The 21,468-nt window shown below is 33.3% G+C and overlaps 4 protein-coding genes across 4 annotated transcripts; 2 read left to right on the top strand and 2 right to left on the bottom strand.

The window, feature by feature from the left end:
* Positions 1 to 3,266: 3,266 nt before the first annotated feature.
* On the top strand, positions 3,267 to 4,317 carry LOC125868038 (histone H3.3). The gene is made up of 2 exons (XM_049548636.1): positions 3,267 to 3,398; positions 3,743 to 4,317. The coding sequence occupies exon 2, from the start codon at positions 3,751 to 3,753 to the stop codon at positions 4,159 to 4,161; it is 411 nt and encodes a 136-aa protein (XP_049404593.1). The 5' UTR covers positions 3,267 to 3,398; positions 3,743 to 3,750; the 3' UTR covers positions 4,162 to 4,317.
* Positions 4,318 to 8,454: 4,137 nt separating this feature from the next.
* LOC125867925 (GLABROUS1 enhancer-binding protein-like) lies at positions 8,455 to 9,875 on the top strand. The gene has a single exon (XM_049548515.1). It carries the CDS (start codon positions 8,521 to 8,523, stop codon positions 9,709 to 9,711), a length of 1,191 nt encoding a protein of 396 aa, XP_049404472.1. The 5' UTR covers positions 8,455 to 8,520; the 3' UTR covers positions 9,712 to 9,875.
* A 2,490-nt stretch (positions 9,876 to 12,365) lies between these two features.
* On the bottom strand, positions 12,366 to 16,703 carry LOC125868024 (cytochrome c oxidase subunit 6b-1-like). The gene is made up of 5 exons (XM_049548616.1): positions 16,486 to 16,703; positions 14,991 to 15,287; positions 14,811 to 14,893; positions 14,620 to 14,701; positions 12,366 to 12,691 (listed from the first exon to the last, which is right to left on the bottom strand). The coding sequence occupies exons 1-5, from the start codon at positions 16,525 to 16,527 to the stop codon at positions 12,638 to 12,640; spliced, it is 558 nt and encodes a 185-aa protein (XP_049404573.1). The 5' UTR covers positions 16,528 to 16,703; the 3' UTR covers positions 12,366 to 12,637.
* Positions 16,704 to 17,379: 676 nt separating this feature from the next.
* On the bottom strand, positions 17,380 to 21,226 carry LOC125867936 (alcohol dehydrogenase-like 1). The gene is made up of 10 exons (XM_049548527.1): positions 21,129 to 21,226; positions 20,894 to 21,033; positions 20,757 to 20,803; positions 19,709 to 20,034; positions 19,081 to 19,163; positions 18,883 to 18,958; positions 18,689 to 18,753; positions 18,502 to 18,597; positions 17,876 to 18,040; positions 17,380 to 17,602 (listed from the first exon to the last, which is right to left on the bottom strand). Exons 1-10 carry the CDS (start codon positions 21,178 to 21,180, stop codon positions 17,486 to 17,488), a joined length of 1,167 nt encoding a protein of 388 aa, XP_049404484.1. The 5' UTR covers positions 21,181 to 21,226; the 3' UTR covers positions 17,380 to 17,485.
* Positions 21,227 to 21,468: the final 242 nt, after the last annotated feature.

Below are 21,468 nucleotides of genomic sequence, written 5' to 3'. Positions count from 1 at the left end.
ATAGAACCAGAGGGAAGAAAAGTAGACTTGAGTTGGTTAAATTGAACTACAACTCAATTTTATTTATCCATAATAATAATTTGGGATTCCTATTAGTTTTGTTAATTATTTCTACAAAACTAGCTAACTAACCTTAATTAATTCATTTTCATTTTGTTCATAGCTTCTTGCTTCTTCAACTTAATTGCAAATTTACCTCTGAGCATTGAACTTGACATGAGTGGACTTGGCTTTAAAATTATGTTAGTTCTGTCTACCAAATAATATCTTATCTGGACACGTAATCTAAACCAACTAAGCCAACTAAATTACTTGAAGTTGAAGCATAAAGGGTTTTAGATTAGTCAATTTGATAATACAATCGGTAGAAAATCTACGTAATAATAATTCAAAATATTTCAACTTGACTTATCTAAATAATTCATATTTAAGTTTAAATAAAGACTTCTCCCATAATTAAACTACTTTTTATTTTATGAGGTCCTACGAAGTTCGAAGTTGAACTCCAATACAGACACCAAATCACGAACTCCCAATGAAAAAAAAACTAAAGAAAAAAAGAATTTACTCATGAGTAGAAATTAACTAGTACACTTGCCTGCATTTTCAAGGCATGTAGAAATTCAGTTTGTAGTTCATTAATTCTAACTTTTAAAGTTATAATTTAATTTTGGCATCCCAATATATTACATGATCATTAAGTTGAGACTAGTGATATTTGACTATCCTAACCAAAAAAGGCCAAATGAGGCTTATCACTAATGATCTAATGCCAATAGTGTGTAACAAAAAAAAGGAAAAATAACTAGAATACACAACCTTAGTTAATGTATTCACAATAACTCCCTATTATTTTAAAAAATTTTAAAAATCCCTATTTTCTCAAAAACTAAACTACAGTAGATACATTATTATTAAAAATTTCAAACCATTAGTTACCACCCCTAAATTTACTCTCCTCTAATTTCTCCCACTTTACTTCCCTTCCAAAAAACTCTCCTCCATCTTCTCAACAGATTCATATTCCAAGTTTGAATTTCAAACTATTTCGCACTCCATTCAACTAATTTCAAAATTTGAAATAGGTAGTCTCTTCATCTTCAACTTTTTTCTTTCCTTTCGTTTTGTTTTTTTAATTTTCTAATAATTCATGGATCATCCGTCTTTTAGTTTGGAGATTACCCAAGTAGTCAAAAACTAAAAAGGATGGACATGCAAAAACGCCCGAGAAAAGGGGTAGAAAGGTTGCCCCTGCCATATCCAGATCTGCACTACCAACGGTACGTATTTTAATTTTTTTTCTTTTTTTTTGTAATTTTCTGTATTAACATGTAATGAGTTTTGTGTAATAGTAGATACATTATTGTTAATTAAAAATTATTATGTATATTGATTAAATTCTTCATTTGTTACACAAAATCCTAATTTTTGATATATTTGTTTATTTATTACGACTAATGTATCAAAAAGTTAAAATTCAAATAATGAGATAGAATTGTTGATAGTTATTATTAATTTATCAAATGGTTATTTTGTGTGTCATTTATTCATTTTACCAGAAAAGGCATTATTGGTCATTTTTTTGTTTTCAAAAGTGTATGAAAGTTTAAAGTTCAAATTAGAGGATTACATGTATGTTGCAGAACAACATAATGTTTCATAATTTGGCTTATTGTTTCTATTAAGTATCAAGTTAACTAATTCATAATCTGTAGTTAGTATTATGTATCAAGTATAATTTTACATTTTTATGTATTATCTGAAAGCTTATTGTTTCTATTAAGTATCAAGTTGACTAATTCATAATTTGTAGTTAGTATTATGTATCAAGTACAATTTTACATTCTTATGTATCATCTGAAAGCTTATTGCTTCTATTAAGTATCAAGTTGACTAATTCATAATCTGTAATTAGTATTATGTATCAAGTACAATTTTACATTCTTATGTATTATCTGAAAACGTATTGTTTCTATTAAGTATCAACATCATATTTATAATCTGTAGTTAGAATTATGTATCAAGTACACTTTTACATTCTTATGTATCATCTGTAAGCTTATTATTTCTAGGGCGCCCTTGTTTCTATTAAGTATCAACATCATTATGTATCTTCTTTTTTTAGTGATTGCAGAATGTTCGTAGCTGCATTTGCTAAATTCTTGAGTGACGAAATCAACATGTCATATGATAGCTTTCGAAGTGATTATCTTCGCAAAAAATATGCAACGTTGTTATGAAGTATGGTCTCGACAAGGCCAATGTTGGATATGTTAGCGACAATGATGACCCTCCAAGGCTGAAGAGTGTCTTAAACCCAGTAGTAGAAAATGAACTTGTTAATGTAGGCTAGTTAGTTTTCTATGCTACTGTTCACAAACATATGCAATGCTTTTTGTTTTTTAAGATATATTAATTAGTGTTTTGGAGTATTTATTGCCCTTATAATAATATAGTTTTGATTTTGGAAGAGTTTTGAGGTTTAAAAATGTTTATTTTCGCTTTTAATTTTATGTTTAGTTCAGTTAGGACTTCAGAAATTATGTATCTGATACGTGTGATGATAATGACATTTTTTATCTGATAAGTATGATAATAATTACATTAATGAAATTTTGTGACTGAAAAATTATGCACCACGTTTCTGAAGCTTTTTTTGGACGAACAGAGATAAACAATTCAAAACTTGTATTTTCTAATTATTTTAGTGTTTCATATAGACTGAAACTGAATGTTTGAAACAAATAAATTTAACCATATTTTGAGGGACTTAATAACGATAGTGTATTTGGGGGGATGTAATTAAATTTTCAGTTTCTAATCCCTTACCTCACGCAACAAACTGATAATCATACATCAAATATAATGTATCACACGGCGTAATGATGTATCCGATACTTATTAAAAAGATGAGATTCTTATAATTTGTGAAAGAATAGAAATAGGAGGTAATTTCTGTTTTACACTATATGGTTTGCATAATTTTACTAAAAATAATGCTGTAGACCCGATACTCCAAAAGGTCCGGATCCGGATGTTTGTAAAACGCAATGAGGAAATTTACCGACTTAATGAACCTTCAATCCTCGTGACACATTAAGAACCAATCAGAGAGCGAGTACAAGTCCTCGCGGATCGTGTCAGAAAAGTAACTCCAGATCGCAACCGTTCATTTGATACTCAGAAAACACAAAAAGAGCTACTATCAACCGTTGAACCGTACTTCTAAAAAACACACACGGTAAAAGAAATCCTAACCAACCCCGGCTTTCACACGTTCTATAAATAGCATCAACACAATTCTCTCAATCCACGTTTACTCAAAACCGAAAAGTACTTCTTCATCTTTCAGAATTTTCAAGCTTTTTTAGAAGCCTTCAACTTCAAGCAAATTTAAGGTTCGAGTTCTTGTTTCTCTTCTTTATTATTCATCAAAGTTCGTTTAATTTTTAATTTCAATCATGATTTCTAAATTTCGATTGTGAAAATCTTTTTATTTTTCAAGTTTGAAATCTTAGGGTTTTGATTTGGGGATTTTCTTAGGATTAGCTTCGCATAACTGGGTTTCTTTTTTCTTGTTCTTATAAGATCTGAAATTACGATGAATTGTTCTCTTTTTGTGTGTTGAATTTGTATGTCGATCCAAATCTAGAGTACAGGAACCCTAGGTTTCGAGATTCAATTTCATATGCTCAAATTCATGAATTTCTTGGGATTAACCGAAGATAATTATTATTTGCAGAAAGTCAGATGGCTCGTACTAAGCAAACTGCCCGTAAATCTACCGGAGGAAAGGCTCCAAGGAAGCAACTTGCCACCAAGGCCGCTAGGAAATCTGCCCCAACCACTGGAGGAGTCAAGAAGCCTCACAGATACAGGCCTGGAACCGTTGCTCTTCGTGAAATCCGCAAGTACCAGAAGAGTACTGAGCTTTTGATCAGGAAATTGCCATTCCAGAGGCTTGTTCGTGAAATTGCTCAAGACTTCAAGACCGATTTGCGTTTCCAGAGCCATGCTGTGTTGGCCTTGCAAGAGGCAGCTGAGGCTTACCTTGTTGGGCTCTTTGAAGATACAAATCTGTGTGCTATTCACGCCAAGCGTGTTACAATCATGCCCAAGGACATCCAGCTTGCCAGAAGGATTAGGGGAGAAAGGGCTTAGAATGCCCTGCTTTGTCGTTGCTTAGATTGCTAAAGCCTCTTTTGCAATTCTGTTTTTTTTCTTTGTTCTTTAGGATATTCGTATTTGATAGGTTAATAGATATGGATGGTTGTGGATTACTGGCTATTTGACAATATATGGTCCTTTTTATTCGTATTTCTCTTGTCAAAATATACATTCAATGTTCCTCCTGATTATGGTTTCAGCAAGTTGCTTGAAACCCTACCGGCTATAATAGCAATGCTCGGTGGATTTCTGTTTTGGGATATCAATTTGATGTCATTAGAACCTTTCAATTACGCCGCTTGGTTGATGCTCTAGGGTTTGCTTATTGTGCTTGATTTTCTCCATAACTTTTTTTCCAAGCGCTGTTCAATCGAACGCTTCTTAAATTGACTGTTTTATTAATTATAACTTTTTTTTAATTGACAAAGCCAAAAGTTGTTGCGAGATGAGCACTTCTAAAGCTAATCGAGACTTGTTAAAATTTGAAATGTTCAAACGTTAATCGATTAACGAGTCTGAAAAATAAAAAATTTGTACTCTTGGGAAAACCCAAACGGATTTGAATTGTTTTGTGGTTGGAATAAATAACAAAAAAGTTATGCTAGTCATACTAAAGACATGTAATTTAATCATGTTCTTTAATTGAATGATAGCTTATTTGAAATTTTATGATTCGTACAGTCGTTAATTATTTTAGTTCGTCCATCAATCCTAAATAAATAGGAGTAATTCAACTAGTCAACAGAACTGCCCTATTGAAGATACGTGGTCTAAAATAGTCATTTTGGAAAATTAAATATAATTACTATTTGTATTCACTAAGGGGTCGTTTGGTTTGAAAATGAGTTATGTTGGGATTAGTTATGATGGGATAAGTTGTGTTGGGATTATTTTTTATTGAGTGTTTGGTTTGTTGTATTCAAAATAATAAATTTTAAGAACAATTTATTTGTTTACAAAAATGCCCTTCATTAATGTAAAAAGTGATATAACAAAAGGGTTGAAAGAGACATTTTTGTCATTTACCAATTTTATCCCGGGATAAGTTATCCCGGGATTACTATACCACCCAAGGAGAGGGATAACTTATCCCGGTACTAATTATTAATCCCGGGATAAGTTATCCCGAACTTGCCAACCAAACAACAAAATAAGCGGTACTATAATTTAATCCCGGGACTATTTGTTATTATACCTCACACCAAACGAGCCCTAAGTATTATACTTGGGGGGGAATAACAATTTTAGTCCTTAAATATTGGCTTATTATTGTGATTTGAATCTTCTTATTACATGACTTAGCGCATTTAGCTTTTAATTAATTAAAATATGTTAATTGGTCTTTAAAGCTAATGAATGTTAAAATTTTTGATCAGGAATACAAAGTATTTAACAGATTCATAAACGAAGAGTTAAATAGACGTGTACAAAGAAGATGTAAAAATAGGTACATTACGACATTGCCAATCATCAATAAAACAATTGTAAAAGTAAATTAAATATTCAGTCCTTAAAGACAACAATTGAGTAGTGGTAGAAGTAAAAGGATAGGTGAGAATGAACATATATATATGTTGCTTTAGACAGTTATCATCAAATCTATAAACTTTAGCAATTATTAGTTGGAGGTCAAATTTGTTAAGTTGTATAATAGAAGGATCAAAATCACAATAAGATAATTGTTTGAGGACCAACATTACTATTTTTCCTATCTTTTTAATCGATAAGTGTGGAAAAGATAGCAATAATATTAATTTGAGATCAAAGGATAATTTAGTCAAATTATTCCTTTAAGTAATTTTATTTTCGCTCAAATTGTCTATTGTGATCTTTAAGTAATAATTATCTCAAATTATTTGTCACTTACAAAATTTAAGATAAAGTTAATTATTATTTTTATTTTATCCTCTGGAGTAATTATTTTTGTACTACAAACACCTCTTATTCAAATAAAACAAGTATTCAATGATAAAAAAAATATATTTTAAATATAATTAACGATAAAATAATCTCATAGCTAATTTTTTTTGATAAACATGTAAAAGAAAACATGACATAAAATTTGAATAAAAGAAACTACTTCCTCTGGTCCCATATTAGTTGATCATTTTCCATTTGACATGGTACTTAAGAAATCACAAATAATAAAAAACTTTTTGAAAATTTTACAAATGCACTTTAAAAAGAATTAATTATAAGGATAATATAGGCAAAAAAATAACTAACGATTCTTTGATTTAGTAAGGTGGTCAACTTATTATGAGATATTTATGGTTAATATAATAATCAACTAATATGAAAAAGAGGAAGCATATTTTCAAGGAAAAACTACATAAATGAGTCATAAAGTCTAAAATAGTTACAAGTTCATACCCAAACCCAAAGTAATTTATGAAATACCTATTATCTCATAAATAACTACAACCCATACCCCTCATTCATTAAAACTGATAATTTTCGCTTGACTGATACTCAATAGCATATACTATATGTATATATATATATATTGTTGTGGTATCATTAAAGTTTTTTCTTCATAAATTACTCATTTATCAATGATACTATAAGAATATACATACATTTTAGGTATCATTAAGGTTTCTTGTTCAGAAATTGCTCATTAGTCAATGATACTATAAATGAGAAATTTCTGAACAAAAAACCCTTAATGATTTCAATACAGTATATATATATACTGCTTTAGTATCAATTAAGTGAAATTATTATCCTTAATAATATCAATACATTATATGATATTGATTTAGTACCAGTTAAACAAAATTATCAGTCCTAATGATACCAATACAATATATGATACTGATTCAGTATCAGTTAAGCGAAATCAGTTAGGGGGTATATAGTATAATTATTTAGTGGGATATGAATATAAATAAGTATATGTTTGTAATTATTTTACTTTTATGAGGTATTGACTTAGTTTCCCCTATCTTCAAGGATTGTGAAAACATATGACAAATAAAATGAACGGAATGGACACATCTCTTATAAAAAAAAGGTTTGGATGGAGGGAATAGTATTTTTTTAAAATTTTGAACTAATTTTAATTTGACTAACCTTGAAAATATAAGGGTCTGGAAAGCCACCAGGTAATTGAAATTGGTGTAATTACTAGGGTAGTAGTTACCAGCCTAGTAATTACACAGTCTAGTAATTACACTGACCTGTTTGGTTGCCACAGTGTAAATACATTGTAATTACATATGTCCTGTTTGGATGTCACAGTGTAATTACACATGTTCTGTTTGGATACACAATTGCAATCATAAAATTATAATAAATTTTAAAAATAAAAATTAGTCATTTAAAATTTATACTAGACAAATAAGAAATTTTATAAATGACATTAAATTAAATATTTAAGATACATATTCTTTTTTGAAAATATATTAATTACAATAAACATATTTACTGTAACTAATATTATGAAAAAATAATTGATTTATATTTTTTCAAATTAATATATTTCAATTGAATTGATCGTAACAACTAAAAGTATGAAGTTTCTATGAACATTGTGACATGCACATTTGATAAAAAGAATAGTAATATATAAATAAAATATCATAAACTATTAAATATTTGACAAAAATATAATCTATCAAGTCTAATTAAAAAATGACGTGCAGTGTAAATTCAATATTACTAAAACAAATGAAACTGAAAATATAACATAAGTAATAAATTTAAAACAAAAAACTTAACATAATACTCTTATAACAAATTTCAACATAACAATAAATATGATTTATTTTTATTTCTTCATAATAAAGAAAACGTAAGTCTATAACCTTACTTAACAATAAATTATATTTTAATTTAAAAATTAGAATACTAATAAAATTATGCTAATGAAAAAATAAAATGGCATAAAGAAATAGATAATACGAAAAAATTACATTGAATCACGTAAAGTAAGGTTGAGAACAAGAATAAAATGAAATATAATAATACAAAATAAAAAAAATAGACTTTTACAAATTTTTAGAATAATAAAAATAAAAAGAATTTAAAATAATAGAAGTAAAAAAAATAAAAATAGAAATTAAAAAGAATAAAAAAGTAATCAGGTGGTAATTACACCTGCCAATTACATCAATTACCAAGTAATTACCTATCCTTCCAAACATGACAAGACAGTGTAATTACACTAAATCCAATTACTTGGTGTCCTTCCAAACAGGCCCTAAGTGTTTAATTCTCAATGGTCTCCCCACTTATTAATTATTTAACTTTTAATTTATCACCATCTTTATACTTGAACTTGATTTAAAAGAAAAAATAGAAAAGAGGGAGGCAGTTACACTCTTTTGCCCTAATCGCTTACACTCTCCAATGGCTAAGAATCGTCCCGAGAAAGAAGAAGAAGAAGAATCCGGCGAGGAGATGGAAGTTTCTTCGCCGGGAAACGCGGATACTGAATCGGGATCGGGATCGGGATCAGAATCAGAATCGGAATCGGAACCTGAACAAGAGCAACCCCCGAAAAAACCACCAGTTGCCGCTCCAAAGAAGCCACAACCTCAGGATGATTCTTCTTCTTCTACTGAAGAGGAATCTGATTCCGAGTCCGAACCGGATCCCGAAACACAGAAACCAAACCCGGTTGTTAAACCCATAACTTCCAAACCCATGGATGAGCCGAAAAAAGCTGCGCCTATCGTTGAGAAGAAACCTAAATCCAAAGCAGATGCTACTGCAAAACTCACTTCTCCGAAGAAGTCCACTGCCGTTGGAGCTAAACGCCCGGTGGATGACGGTGAAGCTAAGGAATCGAAGAGGTCTAAGAAGAAACCAGAGAAACAGATTGAAACTCCAGTGTCGAAAACACCCACTGATGACGTGAAAAGGCAGCTGTTTCAGAGATTGTGGAGTGAAGATGACGAAATTGCTATCCTGAAGGGCATGACTGATTACAGGTCGAAGAAAAAAGCCGACCCAGTTGCGGATTTGAGTGCATTTCATGAATTCATCAAAAAGTCTTTGCACGTAGATGTGTCTAAGGCCCAGTTGCAAGACAAGATTAGGAGATTGAAGAAGAAGTATGAAAACAATGCTGGGAAAGAGAAGAAGGGAAAGGAAAGGACTTTCTCCAAGCCCCACGAGCAAAAAGCCTATGAATTGTCTCAAAAGGTTTGGGGTAAAGAGAAAACTGACAAAGTTCCAGTTGAAGTTGTTAAAGTGGAGAATGTAACTGCAAGTAAGGGACGAAGCAACAGTGGAGGTGAAGATAATGGGGTTTTGGATGTAGTGAAGGAGGAGAAACTGAGTGCGGAGGTGGAGAAGACTGTGGAGGTTACACCTAATTTGAATTTGACATCGTGTGGGGGAAGTGTTGCTGCTCTGGAGAAGTGGCTTGAAGAGTATTCTGGGTTGCTTAGCATTGAGAAGTTGGATGAGATTAAGAAAAAGTCGACATCCTTGCAGGTAGCTGAGGCTGGCTTGTGCTTGAGGAGGGTGAATCTAATTGCTGAGCAGGGGGAGCTGATGCGCAAAGCTATGAATGCTTCTGGGATTGATATCTAGAAAGAGTAAACTATTTTAAGGCAAACTTCCTTTTTAGGTTTGTTTCTGCTTGTAGTTCTGTTAATTTCTCATTTTGTGTAGTTTCAGCTCATTGTCTTTACAAGTAGCATATTTTGGAGCTTGTTATGTGTGATTTGCTATTTGGATATAAACCATATTTGTCTCACTCTCTAGTAATTACAGCTGCTTATTTAGCATTTGAATGTTTGCCTGTTAAGTTTGCTGATTCTTGGGTTAACAGAATCATAGTTGGTGTTACTCAAGGGCTTCTAGTTTGATGCTGTCATTTATGTTGGTATGTGAGGATATATGAATTAGCTTTGAGTGAACTTCCTTCTTGGATCAGCTTATGTATAGAAGTTTTATCAAGGTTGAATTCCATGCATCTTTCTGTGCAATATGGCCACAAACATATTGGTTTCCTTGTATGACTAGGGATGTCAGAAAAGAACACCGTAGCAGTTGGATGTAGCTATTTTCTCAGCCTCTCAACTAATACTTTAGTTGGATGTAGTTCTTTCCTCCTCACATCAGTTTCTTAGACTTTGAAGATTTTTAATCTGCTTCTAGAACAGTAGAGTTTCTTAGAAGATAGTGTTCTTTACTTGAGGGAGGAAATCGGAAAAAAATACTTTCGTGAAGACACTTAACAGTAATAATAAGTGTTGGAGCAATGGAGGTTGTCTAAAATGCCATTGTAATGCATACAACAATTTTTGATAAATGCTACTGTATTTTACTGGTTTGTTTTTAAGAATTTCAAGGATTCTAGCTCTGCGAGCACAACTCCAATGTACATTTGGCTAGTTGAGGGGATAGGGTTGTTCCTGCTTTGTCACTCTGTAGTCTTGATGGAAAGAATTCTGCAACTGCAACTAGGAAGTTCTTTCATCTTGGTTGTTTCCGAGACGAGGATATAGGTAAGTAGATCTTGATGAATGTTAGGTACTGGAAATTTATTTTGTATCATCATCTTTGGATTTTTTATTTCAATATCTTGCTCCATAAGATTGGCTAGCATTTACTGCTTCCTCTGTCATGTTACTATGAGTTCATTGGACTGTTGCTGAGACTTGTAGCTTAAAAGGAAGGATTTGGTGGAATTGAGTTTAGGGGTGAGATAGTTTATGGTTCCTTGATTATTTTCCTTTCCTTTAGTAGCTCTTCTTCAACTAGGTCGGACGCGCAAACCGCTCCTCCTGAGTTAACTATGTTATTTGATGTTATCTGCAAAAAATAGTTCTGAGTAGCTTCGACTCAGAGGTAAGGAATTACCTCTGGAGTGGAACTTAGCAAGATCTTATTCAGGCTGTTATGGGAGACTATGTTTGAGTTGGCTTTTAGAAGATCTCTTGGATTTTATAGATTTAACCCACAATGTCCTCTAGTATGAGCATACTTAGTGGATCTCTATACCACTCTCTTTCTGTTCTATAACGGAGGGTCCACGTTCAACAGATTGAACTCACAGAGCACTTCAGGGCTCCATTCAAGAATACTTGGTGCCCTTTAGGAAGATTGATGTAAAATTAAGGATGTGGCAGGGTTTAACTCTGTTTGCAAATGACATTGAGCTTGTATTCATAGACCTCAATGCTAATGGTGATTCTCAAGGTTCAACGAATGAATGAAGCTATGATCATACCTGGATAGAGATGATGGTCGTCTCTCTCCCTCTTCGTCAGTAAATTTGAAAATAATGAGTGGCAACTATCTTTGTGAGAAACTTCTACCTGCACCTTCTTGCTTCAATTGCTGTCCCTGATTCTAATTAGTTTTGAATTCAGAAATGGAATGCCTTCATTAAGTCCTGCTGTTCTGGTATCTTGAGTTCCTTCTGTTTGCACTCCAATTTGGTTGTCTATTCTGTGTGTGTTCAGTCTAATTATGACATTTACTTTAAACCTGTATCATCACACCGTATCCCCAATTTCATCATGTTTTTCTGCTAGTTACGTGTTCCTCTGGTGATACTATCCTGGTAATTCTTGATCATTTTGGATACCCACTAAGAATTTTCTGGTTCTTGCTAATTCCCAAATGTTTGAAGACTTGGCGGACTAATGTGCTGCATAAACCAAGATTGCTGCCCATAGAGGCAAAGCTCAGGGGCAATCAGTAATTTGCCAAGGGAATTATCCCAAGTAAAACTTACTCATACCCAGTGTTTATACCAAGTTGATATATGCATGATATGTATTTGCACAAACTTTTAATACTTAACATGACTCATTAACATGCATTCTCACCCAATAATCAATTAACTATTGTAAGTTTACATCGTTTGGTGAGGTACTGTTATCCTCTCTACTCCTACTCAAACGTCAAGGAAATACACGAAGTCTAATCATGTCGAGGGTACTTACGCAATGATTCTCATGAGTTCTCTAAAATCACGAGGGAGCAGCACTGAGTGCATGTGCTAATGGTGATAACTGCAGTAATTGTAAAAATGCTCAACACTGATTCGAGCATACTTCACGTTCAGAAATGCAGGTTTCATTCGTTGGTTAAACATTGAAACAATAAACTTATTCGTATAACCAGGAAGACAATGACTATAAACCCGATGAGCAAATATTTGGTATGAGCTAGGTGGCTGCAGATGCCCCGTGGACGGAGCTAAATAGAGGAAAATAAGCATTATTTGTGTAATGATCAGTTCACATCATTTATAAAAATGTCAACAGGTTCCCCACTAGATGATTCATCACTGATAAACTACACGATTTAATGCATAAAATTGTATTTAGGAGGAGGATAACTCAAGTGATGATCCAAAATAACTTTGTTGTAACGGCAAACTCATTGAAGGCTTGAGCTAGATCCAATAAGCACGCCAAATTTTATTAATAACAAAAATGGAGCCCCCATTCATTTGAGAATTCAGGTGCAGCAAGGACGAGAACAATTTGGGTACTGCAATTTATAATGGTCCAGGGAAGGTTCCATTCTCTCTCTGCTCATTCCATCTGTCAACCTGCAGTCATAATCAAAAGCAACGAAGAACACATGAAAGTGTTAACGGCATGTAATAAAAAAGGAATCACCACCAGAAAGTTAATGAGTTACGAAGATATCACATGTTAACCATTAAAACAGTCTATAAAGAACTGACGGTTTTTCTTTTGGCTAGTCCTTACTAGTCCACACTCAAACATTTGATCCTGGCTCTGATTGGATTTGTACTTTAGATCGTAGCTGTAAGCTTTTCAATACTGCACATTTCAGCCATGCCCACCACAATCACTACCCCGGAGGATACACAAATTGCTAACTTCACTTACAAGTGGCAACTAAAGGTGCTTGTTTACCACAAGATGGTATACAGAAGAGGGGATTATCATTATGTAGTTATATGATTCCTTTGTGAAAAAGTTGTGGAAACAACCAACCAAATACTGCTTCATTGCGTGTCTAGATCGGAACAATCATATACTGTTTCACTACTCTGCTACCCCTGAGCAGTTGAACCATTAAACGAACTATCAACCAAGACAGATCAAGTTCTACTAGTAATTTCTTGACTATCAATTGCTGACAACAATGCCCCAGCCATAATAAACACCAGAAACCACTGCTAACACACCACTAGCTTCCAGAATGTATATTTGATCGAGACAAAAGCATCTTCTTCAAGTAATATTGTGTGGCTGTGGTTAGGATGTCATTTTGCTGGCATATTACCTGACTGCCTCCTAACATTTTTAACTAGATGACATATTGGGCCTCTTTGGATGGCCATAGGGATTTCAAATCCACAAGTCCTAGTCTTTTCCTACAGTTTAAACAAAAAGATTGTAAGAGTAAACTCAAATGCCAATGGATGTAGGTTCCCATTTCATGCTATATGAAATTATCTCCAAGAGTGTCATCTCCAATCATGCACCCAGCTATTGACACTGCTTGGCTCCCTTTGATATCAAAGATAGAAGAGTATCCATCTTCCTCTATACAGAGATAATATGAACAGGTCTATAACTGCTTCCTCCTTCCACTCGACCCCCTCCCAATTTGGATTTTGCCAACAGTCTGTAACAATTGTCAATCATGCTCTCCTTTATTCCCCAGATTCACTTGTTTTGTTGTCTCTAATTCACGATAGACATCTCTTTTGCTCAATTTTAGCATAAGTCAATTGTCTCTCGTGTTTTTCCTTATTTTGTCAACTCCCTCCCTCGCTACCAACCTAGCATCAATCAACTTTGCCATGCCCTCCTTCTATTAACTAGGAGTATTACTTCGCTTTCGCATGTTTGTAGTGGCTCTGCCGTTAATTTACAGAACTTCAGCTTACACTGATGTTAATCCTTTTCCTAAAATTTATTGCATCAACGAGAGATAGAGTGTAGTTGTTTGCTGCTCAATCTTCTGTAAACGTTATCCTTTTCAATATTTTCTCTTTAATTTTGAAATTTAAATTTGTACTCATGTTAGGTAAGTATATCTGACTGGATCTTGTAACATTATCCATTTGCTACACAAACTATTAAGAAGGCCAAGGATATGACTGTAAACAATTTTATTCAGTTTAAAACTAAACACACTTTCTACTTATACACCATATATTATCTAATTTTAATACGATGAAGCGAGCATTTAAAAGTAATGTATTTTGCACTAAAAAATCATATGATCCTCTGCATTACAATTCCAATATTACTTGTTCATTAGCCAAACGACCCCAGTGATAATAATTTCTATCAATTTCAAATTCATAGGCTCAAACCCATATTATTCTTGAATCTATCCATCCAATACTAAACATGAATTCCGTCTCATTAGTGGATGTCCACAATGTAATATATCCCACGTTTGCCAATAGCTTAGTAAAACATGGAAATCAAGATTACTTAGCATACTAGCAAAAGCATATAAATATGGTCTAAAACTTTAAAACAAACATACCCATTCACCAGGGCAAAGGGATCGGTAGTACTTGGCAAACTTGTCACACTCAGGTGCACCTTCACCCTTTGCAGCTGTGCACCTGAAAGACAAACCAGTGATACGTAAGTGAGATTTTCTTATTTGATTAAAATAATACACAGAAAGAAACAGAAAAGAGGAATAGATTGTAAATGGCTGTGAATACTGACCGATGATACTCAACATATCTTGTAAAGCAGTGCCTCGTCTGATTTGTAGTAGGAAAGCGGAAGTCAGCAGGTGCTGTCTCAAGCTGATTGCCAATCATAATATAAACAACAGAAGACAGTCAATGCATATGCTACTGGCTAGTAAGATGGAGTCCAGATTGATGGTTAACTTAATCTAACCTTAATCTCAGGGGTTTCAACAGCAGACTCCTGATCTCCTGAGGTCTCATCTTCAGTACTTTCGCTGCTTTCCTCACTGGAAGCCTCCACAGGAGGAGAGGCTTCAGCTGATTCAGTTACAGCTTCACTGCTTTCCTCAGGTGCAGGGGCAATTTTGATGCTCTCAACCACTGGAGTCTCCTCAGTTTTGGAAATAACTTCTTCAGCTGGAGCAGCTGAAGGGGTCTTAACCTCAGTTTCTTCCACCGGTTTTGCAGTCATGGGGGATTTCTCTTCGTGGTCTTTCAGTAAGTATTGCTGCAAATCCATGAATAGGGCAACATTTGTCATTTGTAGGAAAAAAACTCTATCAAAGGCAAAGAAAAACTCAATGCAAAATAGTAATACAAAGACTAGTATAACACCCTGAAATTTTTAGATAAGAAAGTCAATGACGTGATTATAGCATTAAATCCTCATGTCAATATGGAAGAGTTAAAGAAATACAAGCTCCCAACTAGGTGAAAAAAAGATGTTAGAACACATTTCTCTACCTGATGATCAATGCAAAGAGCCGCTCCAACAAAACAATGACGCGAGGAGCAAGCAATTTCAAAAAGGTGTGCACTTTGTAGGGTGAGCCATTAAGGGAACCATGCGAGAAGGATCACATTTTACGAATCTAAATTAAAAGATGGAAAAGAGAGAAAACATGTGGATAAAGATGGGTCCTTTTGCTTTTTGTTAGTAGGACTCTTCTCTAGTATGCTTCAGTTCTCCTTGTTGTCCTTTTTAAGGTCCAACATCCTGGCAGTAGAGGATACATATTACCAAGCAATGTGTACCTCTTAACCCAACCAGAGCAAGCTAGACGCCCCGCAGCAGGAAGCAGGAGCTGATAAGGTTGTTCATTACTTAGTTTAAGCACAATCCTATGTATTCACTAATGCTTTACTTCAGGATTTGACTTCAATAGTAATTCAATCACTTCTGATCAAAATTATCCTTTGGTGAAGAAATTCAAAGCAAAAGTAAACACAACTTTATTATGGAAATTTAACTTACAATATGCTCAAACAAATTGGTTACACACAGATCTCTAACTCCTTACACCTTTCAAGTTCCATCAACTGCTCGTGTAAATCAAAATCTCATTAACAGATAAGAAACGACTCAAGCAATTCTCAACATAATGAAATTCTTATAAATCAGAACTACTCCTAGTAAAATCACAATACTGGAGAATAACATCTTCCTTATATTTCTCCTATTTTGTTTCTCCAAAACTGACGCCTTTATTCAATAATAAATAAATAAATTCTCATTCACAAAACTAAAGCCAAATTGAAGATCGAGCTCGTGCGATCCTCTTTTTTGCCAGATTCAAAACATCATAATGAATGCAAATACATCACAAGTATTTCAAAAAACAAATTACGAACAAAGATAATCAATTACAATAAGAAAACGCAAACCAAATCGAAAGATGAAAATTGGAGTAGTAGTTGCTATTTACCTCAGATAAGGATGCAACATTTGAGGTTTCGACTGCGGCCATGGCTGAACTCAGCTGCGACGGCGGCCGATGGGCTAAACTTAGACCAAGACAATAGCTAAGGTAGGTTTTCTGGTAGAATGTTCAGTTCGTCAGTATTGAGTCTGTGGGAGCGATGGCGAGAGAAAATGGGGAAGCCTCTGATCTGCCGTTTGAAAAGGCTCACATCTCGAGGTGAAGCCCATGGGCCTTGAAGTCTCTGTCGTTATTGGGCTGTATGACCCAATGAGTGGGCACAGCAAATGAGCCTAATTTGTCTCGTCTGAAATCTGTTTAGTAAATGACCTTTTCTCTCGCGCACTAGTAACTTATGAATTTTTTAAATCACGATTTGATGAATTTATTTGAAAATTAAAAACAATTATGTAAAAAGTAAATTATTGCAAACATTGACCAATAGTCTCTTGATATTGTTACTGTAAAACTGAATAATATATGAGCAAATATTATAGAATATTCTAGTCTAATGTTGTCTAAAAAGATTATTTTTCAAACACTATATTTACACAACTTTTTAAAATAAAAAAAATACAATTCAAATGGTGACTTAAACATGAGACATTGTTGTAAATCATTCAATCCGACTCTATTTAAATCTGGGTCTATTGTTCCCTCGTTCAAGAAATTAGGAAATTTACCCATTGAACTTTGACTATCGCTTACTCCATGGGACAAATCTTTAATCATATCAACAATTTAATTGAAGCTCAATTCCTATAGAGTTTAATTCTCTATAATGTTGAAAAATAAAAACTTCTAATTAGTCCGAGGATTTGTAACATTTGTTAAGGAATGTATGACTAGTGTATAAGTAATGAATCTTCATAAATCAGAAAATGAGTTTTTGTTCAAATATTCAGTAATTGGACAGTAAAATATCCCATGAATACATTATTAATTTTCCCTTGCAGTATATAAAGAGTTTATATATATATATATATAAAATAGAGGATGACATGTATCATTTGTCCATCCAAATTATACAACGCAGTGATTTCCTTGCTTCAAGTAAGTCAAATGCTTTGTTAATATCCTCAAAGCTTACTTCATGCGTTATGAATCCATCCAAGTTCAATTCCTGCCCAATATACCAAAAAACAAAAGCATCACATATCATAGGGTGTATCTAGTATGGAATAAAATATTACCTTATACTAATATTTTTCAATTTTCCATGTTAATTTTATTAGTTAGAATATTTTAGAAAATATCTTTTCTAAGAAAATAAGTTTCTTAAAAATCAAGAAAATAACTTCCATGGTAAAGTATAAAAAACAAGTTCCATAAGTGACATCCAATGTTGATTGTCTACTTTGGGCCTCCCAGCCCAATCATAATTAAGGAAACTTACATTATTCAAATATTGATTAGCAAAGATGGGAATGTCAACTTTAGCTTTAACACCACCAAACATGGATCCTGTGATAGTTTTTCCAGCCGCCACCAGCTCAAGAGGGCTAATGCTTAATGGTGTACCATGCATCTCAATTCCAAGTAATATAGTTTTTCCAGTATCCTACAATATTGTAGACGTACATATTTCATTTAAATGCTTGAAATACGGTATATTCTCACCTGAATACATGACAAAGTCTTCTTATTAAACACTTTTCGCTCAAATTTTGAAAAAAACTTTTGCGTGTGTTCTCAAGTATCAATTTATATGTAGGTAAGTAAATCACATAAAATATTACGTAATTAAGAAGGGTTTCGACTTTATTATCCTTATTTATGTCTTGAGATACAATTTCTCTTCATTTAATGTTTACACTAGCTGTGTCATCTTCTCTTAATTGATGTGTTTGTAGTCTTCAAAAACTATTACTAAGGGTAAAATGAGAAAAAGATCAATGATGACTTTTGTTCAAACTTTTAAAATGATAAATAGTTTTAGATAACTATTTTAGAAAACACTAGAGATAATTTGAAGTGACAAATAATTTTTGTGAAGCCGAAAAGTTTTGAAGAAAATTAAACCTTGCGAGAACTAGTAAAAGCATCTTGCATTAAGGAGGTCAATCCAATACACTCAAAGCAATAGTCAGCTCCATCATCAGTCATCTCTTTTATTACCTGTCACAATTAATCAATTAATTATTGAATAATACAAATTAATTCGTAAATCAATTACTTATTGAATATATAAATATATAATTAAACAAACCTGGCTAGTGGATTTCTCACCACAACTTGTAGGGTTAATAAAATCTGTTACTCCAAACCTCTTCCCTGATCATTATAAAACATTTGAAATCCCTTTCAATAACAATTAATAATCTCTTCTTTTATTTTCTTATTTTAGTTTTATATGTGGGATATATGAAGTATATATGATTAAGCAAGTAATATAATATGTACCAATTTCAAATTTTTCTGGATTTAAATCAACACCTATAATTTTTGAAGCTCCACGTAACCTTGCTCCTTCCGCAACCTGTTACACATTATAACATGTGTATTAATTGAGATGAAGTGTCTGGTTGAAACTTTGTATGGCTCGAGATGTGTGAAATCGCACAAGTAGAGATGTCTATTAAACTATTCCAATATAGTTACCGCTAGTCCCACAGCTCCAAGACCAAATATTGCCACAGTTGAACCTTCTTCAACTTCTGCAACCTTGCATGCCGCTCCCAGTCCTGCTAATAACAAATTATGAAGGATGATTTTTATTTATGAAATCGCGGTTTTTTCAATTTAAAATTATGACGACATAATACATTTGAAACTCCTAAGCACGTTAGTGAATAGAGGTACTCTATCGTTTCAATTTGTTTATTTTTTGACTTGACACACAGTTTAAGAAAGTAAAGAAGACTTCTGAATCATGTGATCTTACCCTAAAGATGTGTAGAATGTACCGAAATATCCTTTTATCTTATGATTTTAAACATGACATGTAGAAAGTTGATTTCTCAGAATCTTTGGATAAAAACCAATAACATATAGATACAACTGAGAAAAAATAACTCATGGATATGACAAAATGTATGAAAATCTTGGATTTGAGCACTTTAAAAAAAATGTTACTAGTAGTAGGAGTTTTCCCCTTAATGAACCTTATGTTATTTGGATTCTTTAAAAATGTTATTGTATTTGTATCAAATCTTCCAAAGTTACCTATTTTAGAAGGATTCGACACACACGTCAAACATTTTTAAGATATCTAAACAATAAAACGAACCTGTAGAAACTCCACAAGAAAGTAAAGAAGCTTTATCAATGGGAAGATCAGGGCTCATCTTCACTACATGTGTGACATCCACAACAGTATACTCAGAGAAGCTGGATACCCTGAGTGTATGATGCAAATTTTCTCCATTTTTATCTTTGAATCTGCTGCTTCCATCCCTTGGCATCCCACAGTGATATTCAACTGAAAATTCAGAACAACCATTCCCTTTTTGAGACTTGCAATCTCTGCATTCTCCACAGTTCCTTTTAAATACTGGCACCACTATGTCCCCTGTTTTCACTTCCTCTACATTTTCCCCTACACTTTCCACCACACTGAACCATAGAAAATAAATAAATAAATTAATCTCATATGCATCAACTATCAGAAAATCGTTAAACAAGGTGCTAAATTAGGTTTTGAGCCTAACTCACCCAAAACCTAGCTCAAAGGGAGGAGGGTTGTCTAAGCCTTATAAGGAGTCCACCAATCTCATTAACTATCAATATGAGACTTTTTGTCATTTTTTAACACCCCACCTCACACCCAGTGCTTAGCATCTGGTGCGTGGGCAATTTTGATTTTGGGGGCCCCAACATAGGTGAGATGTGCCCTGCTCTGATACCATGTTAAATTAAATTTTGGGTCTAACTCACACCTTAAAAGCTAGCTCAAAGGAATGAAGATTGTCCAAGCCTTATAAGAAGTTCACTCATCTCATTAACCATCAATGTGAGACTTTTTGTCATTCTTTAACACAAGACACGTTCCTCTCTTGGGACGGTTTGGTCTAATCAAAGTCAACTGACACTCATCCAATATGGGGTTAATTAGTTTTTATAGGCTATCTTTTCTATTTGCTTTTCTACCGGATTACTTTCAGACCAGCCAAACCTTTAGATTGTTTAAGTAGATTTAGGTTGATTATATCATATATTCTTTACAATAATATTTCATTATAGGAAACAAAAAATATCCAAACGAACGACGATGTGATTGACAAGTTTGACTATAATTGGAAGCTTGGAGTCATTTGTTGATAGAGAAAGTAAATTACCCAGCTGCTTCATGACCAAGAATTCTAGGGAAAGCAGAAGCTGGCCCCTGAGGAAGTTAATTAACAATAAATTATGAAGAACATAGAGATTAATTAGTCTAATTAAAAATAATTTGTTTTTTTCAAAGTGGACTTACAGTTGATAATTTCCAGAAACTAAGATCAGACTGACAGAGGGATGTGCAAAGAATCTTAATCCTAACCTCCCAAGAACTGGGAGGAGCAACCTCAATTTCTTCAATGATCAGAGGTTCCCCTGCTTTTCTGCATACTGCAGCTGTTTAATTAAAGAAACATACAATTAGACAATATATTAATTACAGATTAATTAGGTACCAAATTGGATGTAATTAATGTTGAGAAAGAGAAAACCTTTGCATCTTATGGGTTTTCCTGCTGTTTGTGATGCAAAATTTGAGCCCATGACTTGTTTGTGATCTTCTCTAATCCAACTTCTTCAATAAATAAGACAATTTGATAAAATATTTTAAGTCAATTGTTACTTCGTTTCTCGGAAGTCATTTAACTAATTTTAAAGTTCAATCGAATAAGTTCAACACAATATTTTATAATTTAAATTTACATATTCAAAAGTACTATAGGCAACTAAAAGAAATAAGTATGAGGTTTGATCGTGGGAATTTTATATTTTATAAAAGATTTAGAATCTTTGTAGAAAATTCAACAGCTGCGTGTGAGGCGTAGGGGACGT

The sequence above is a fragment of the Solanum stenotomum genome, chromosome 1 (genome assembly GCF_019186545.1).
Source record: "Solanum stenotomum isolate F172 chromosome 1, ASM1918654v1, whole genome shotgun sequence".
NCBI classification, from domain to species: Eukaryota; Viridiplantae; Streptophyta; class Magnoliopsida; order Solanales; family Solanaceae; genus Solanum; species Solanum stenotomum.
The sequence above is the reverse complement of the archived record's forward strand: the minus strand, read 5'-3'. Positions and strand labels throughout refer to the sequence as shown.

Bases quoted from the DNA above. Each gene is read 5' to 3' on its own strand.
- LOC125868038 (XM_049548636.1), top strand. From the start codon at position 3,751: ATGGCTCGTACTAAGCAAACTGCCCGTAAATCTACCGGAGGAAAGGCT.
- LOC125867925 (XM_049548515.1), top strand. From the start codon at position 8,521: ATGGCTAAGAATCGTCCCGAGAAAGAAGAAGAAGAAGAATCCGGCGAG.
- LOC125868024 (XM_049548616.1), bottom strand. From the start codon at position 16,527: ATGGCCGCAGTCGAAACCTCAAATGTTGCATCCTTATCTGAG. The intron at 14,894-14,990 runs GTTAGATTAAGT...ATTGGCAATCAG, and splicing joins TTGAAACCCCTGAGATTAAG to CTTGAGACAGCACCTGCTGA. The intron at 14,702-14,810 runs GTCAGTATTCAC...TTTGTCTTTCAG, and splicing joins AGATATGTTGAGTATCATCG to GTGCACAGCTGCAAAGGGTG.
- LOC125867936 (XM_049548527.1), bottom strand. From the start codon at position 21,180: ATGGGCTCAAATTTTGCATCACAAACAGCAGGAAAACCCATAAGATGC. The intron at 18,041-18,501 runs GTTTAATTTTCT...ACAATATTGTAG, and splicing joins CTTTTACTAGTTCTCGCAAG to GATACTGGAAAAACTATATT. The intron at 17,603-17,875 runs GTAAGTTTCCTT...TATATTGGGCAG, and splicing joins CTAATCAATATTTGAATAAT to GAATTGAACTTGGATGGATT.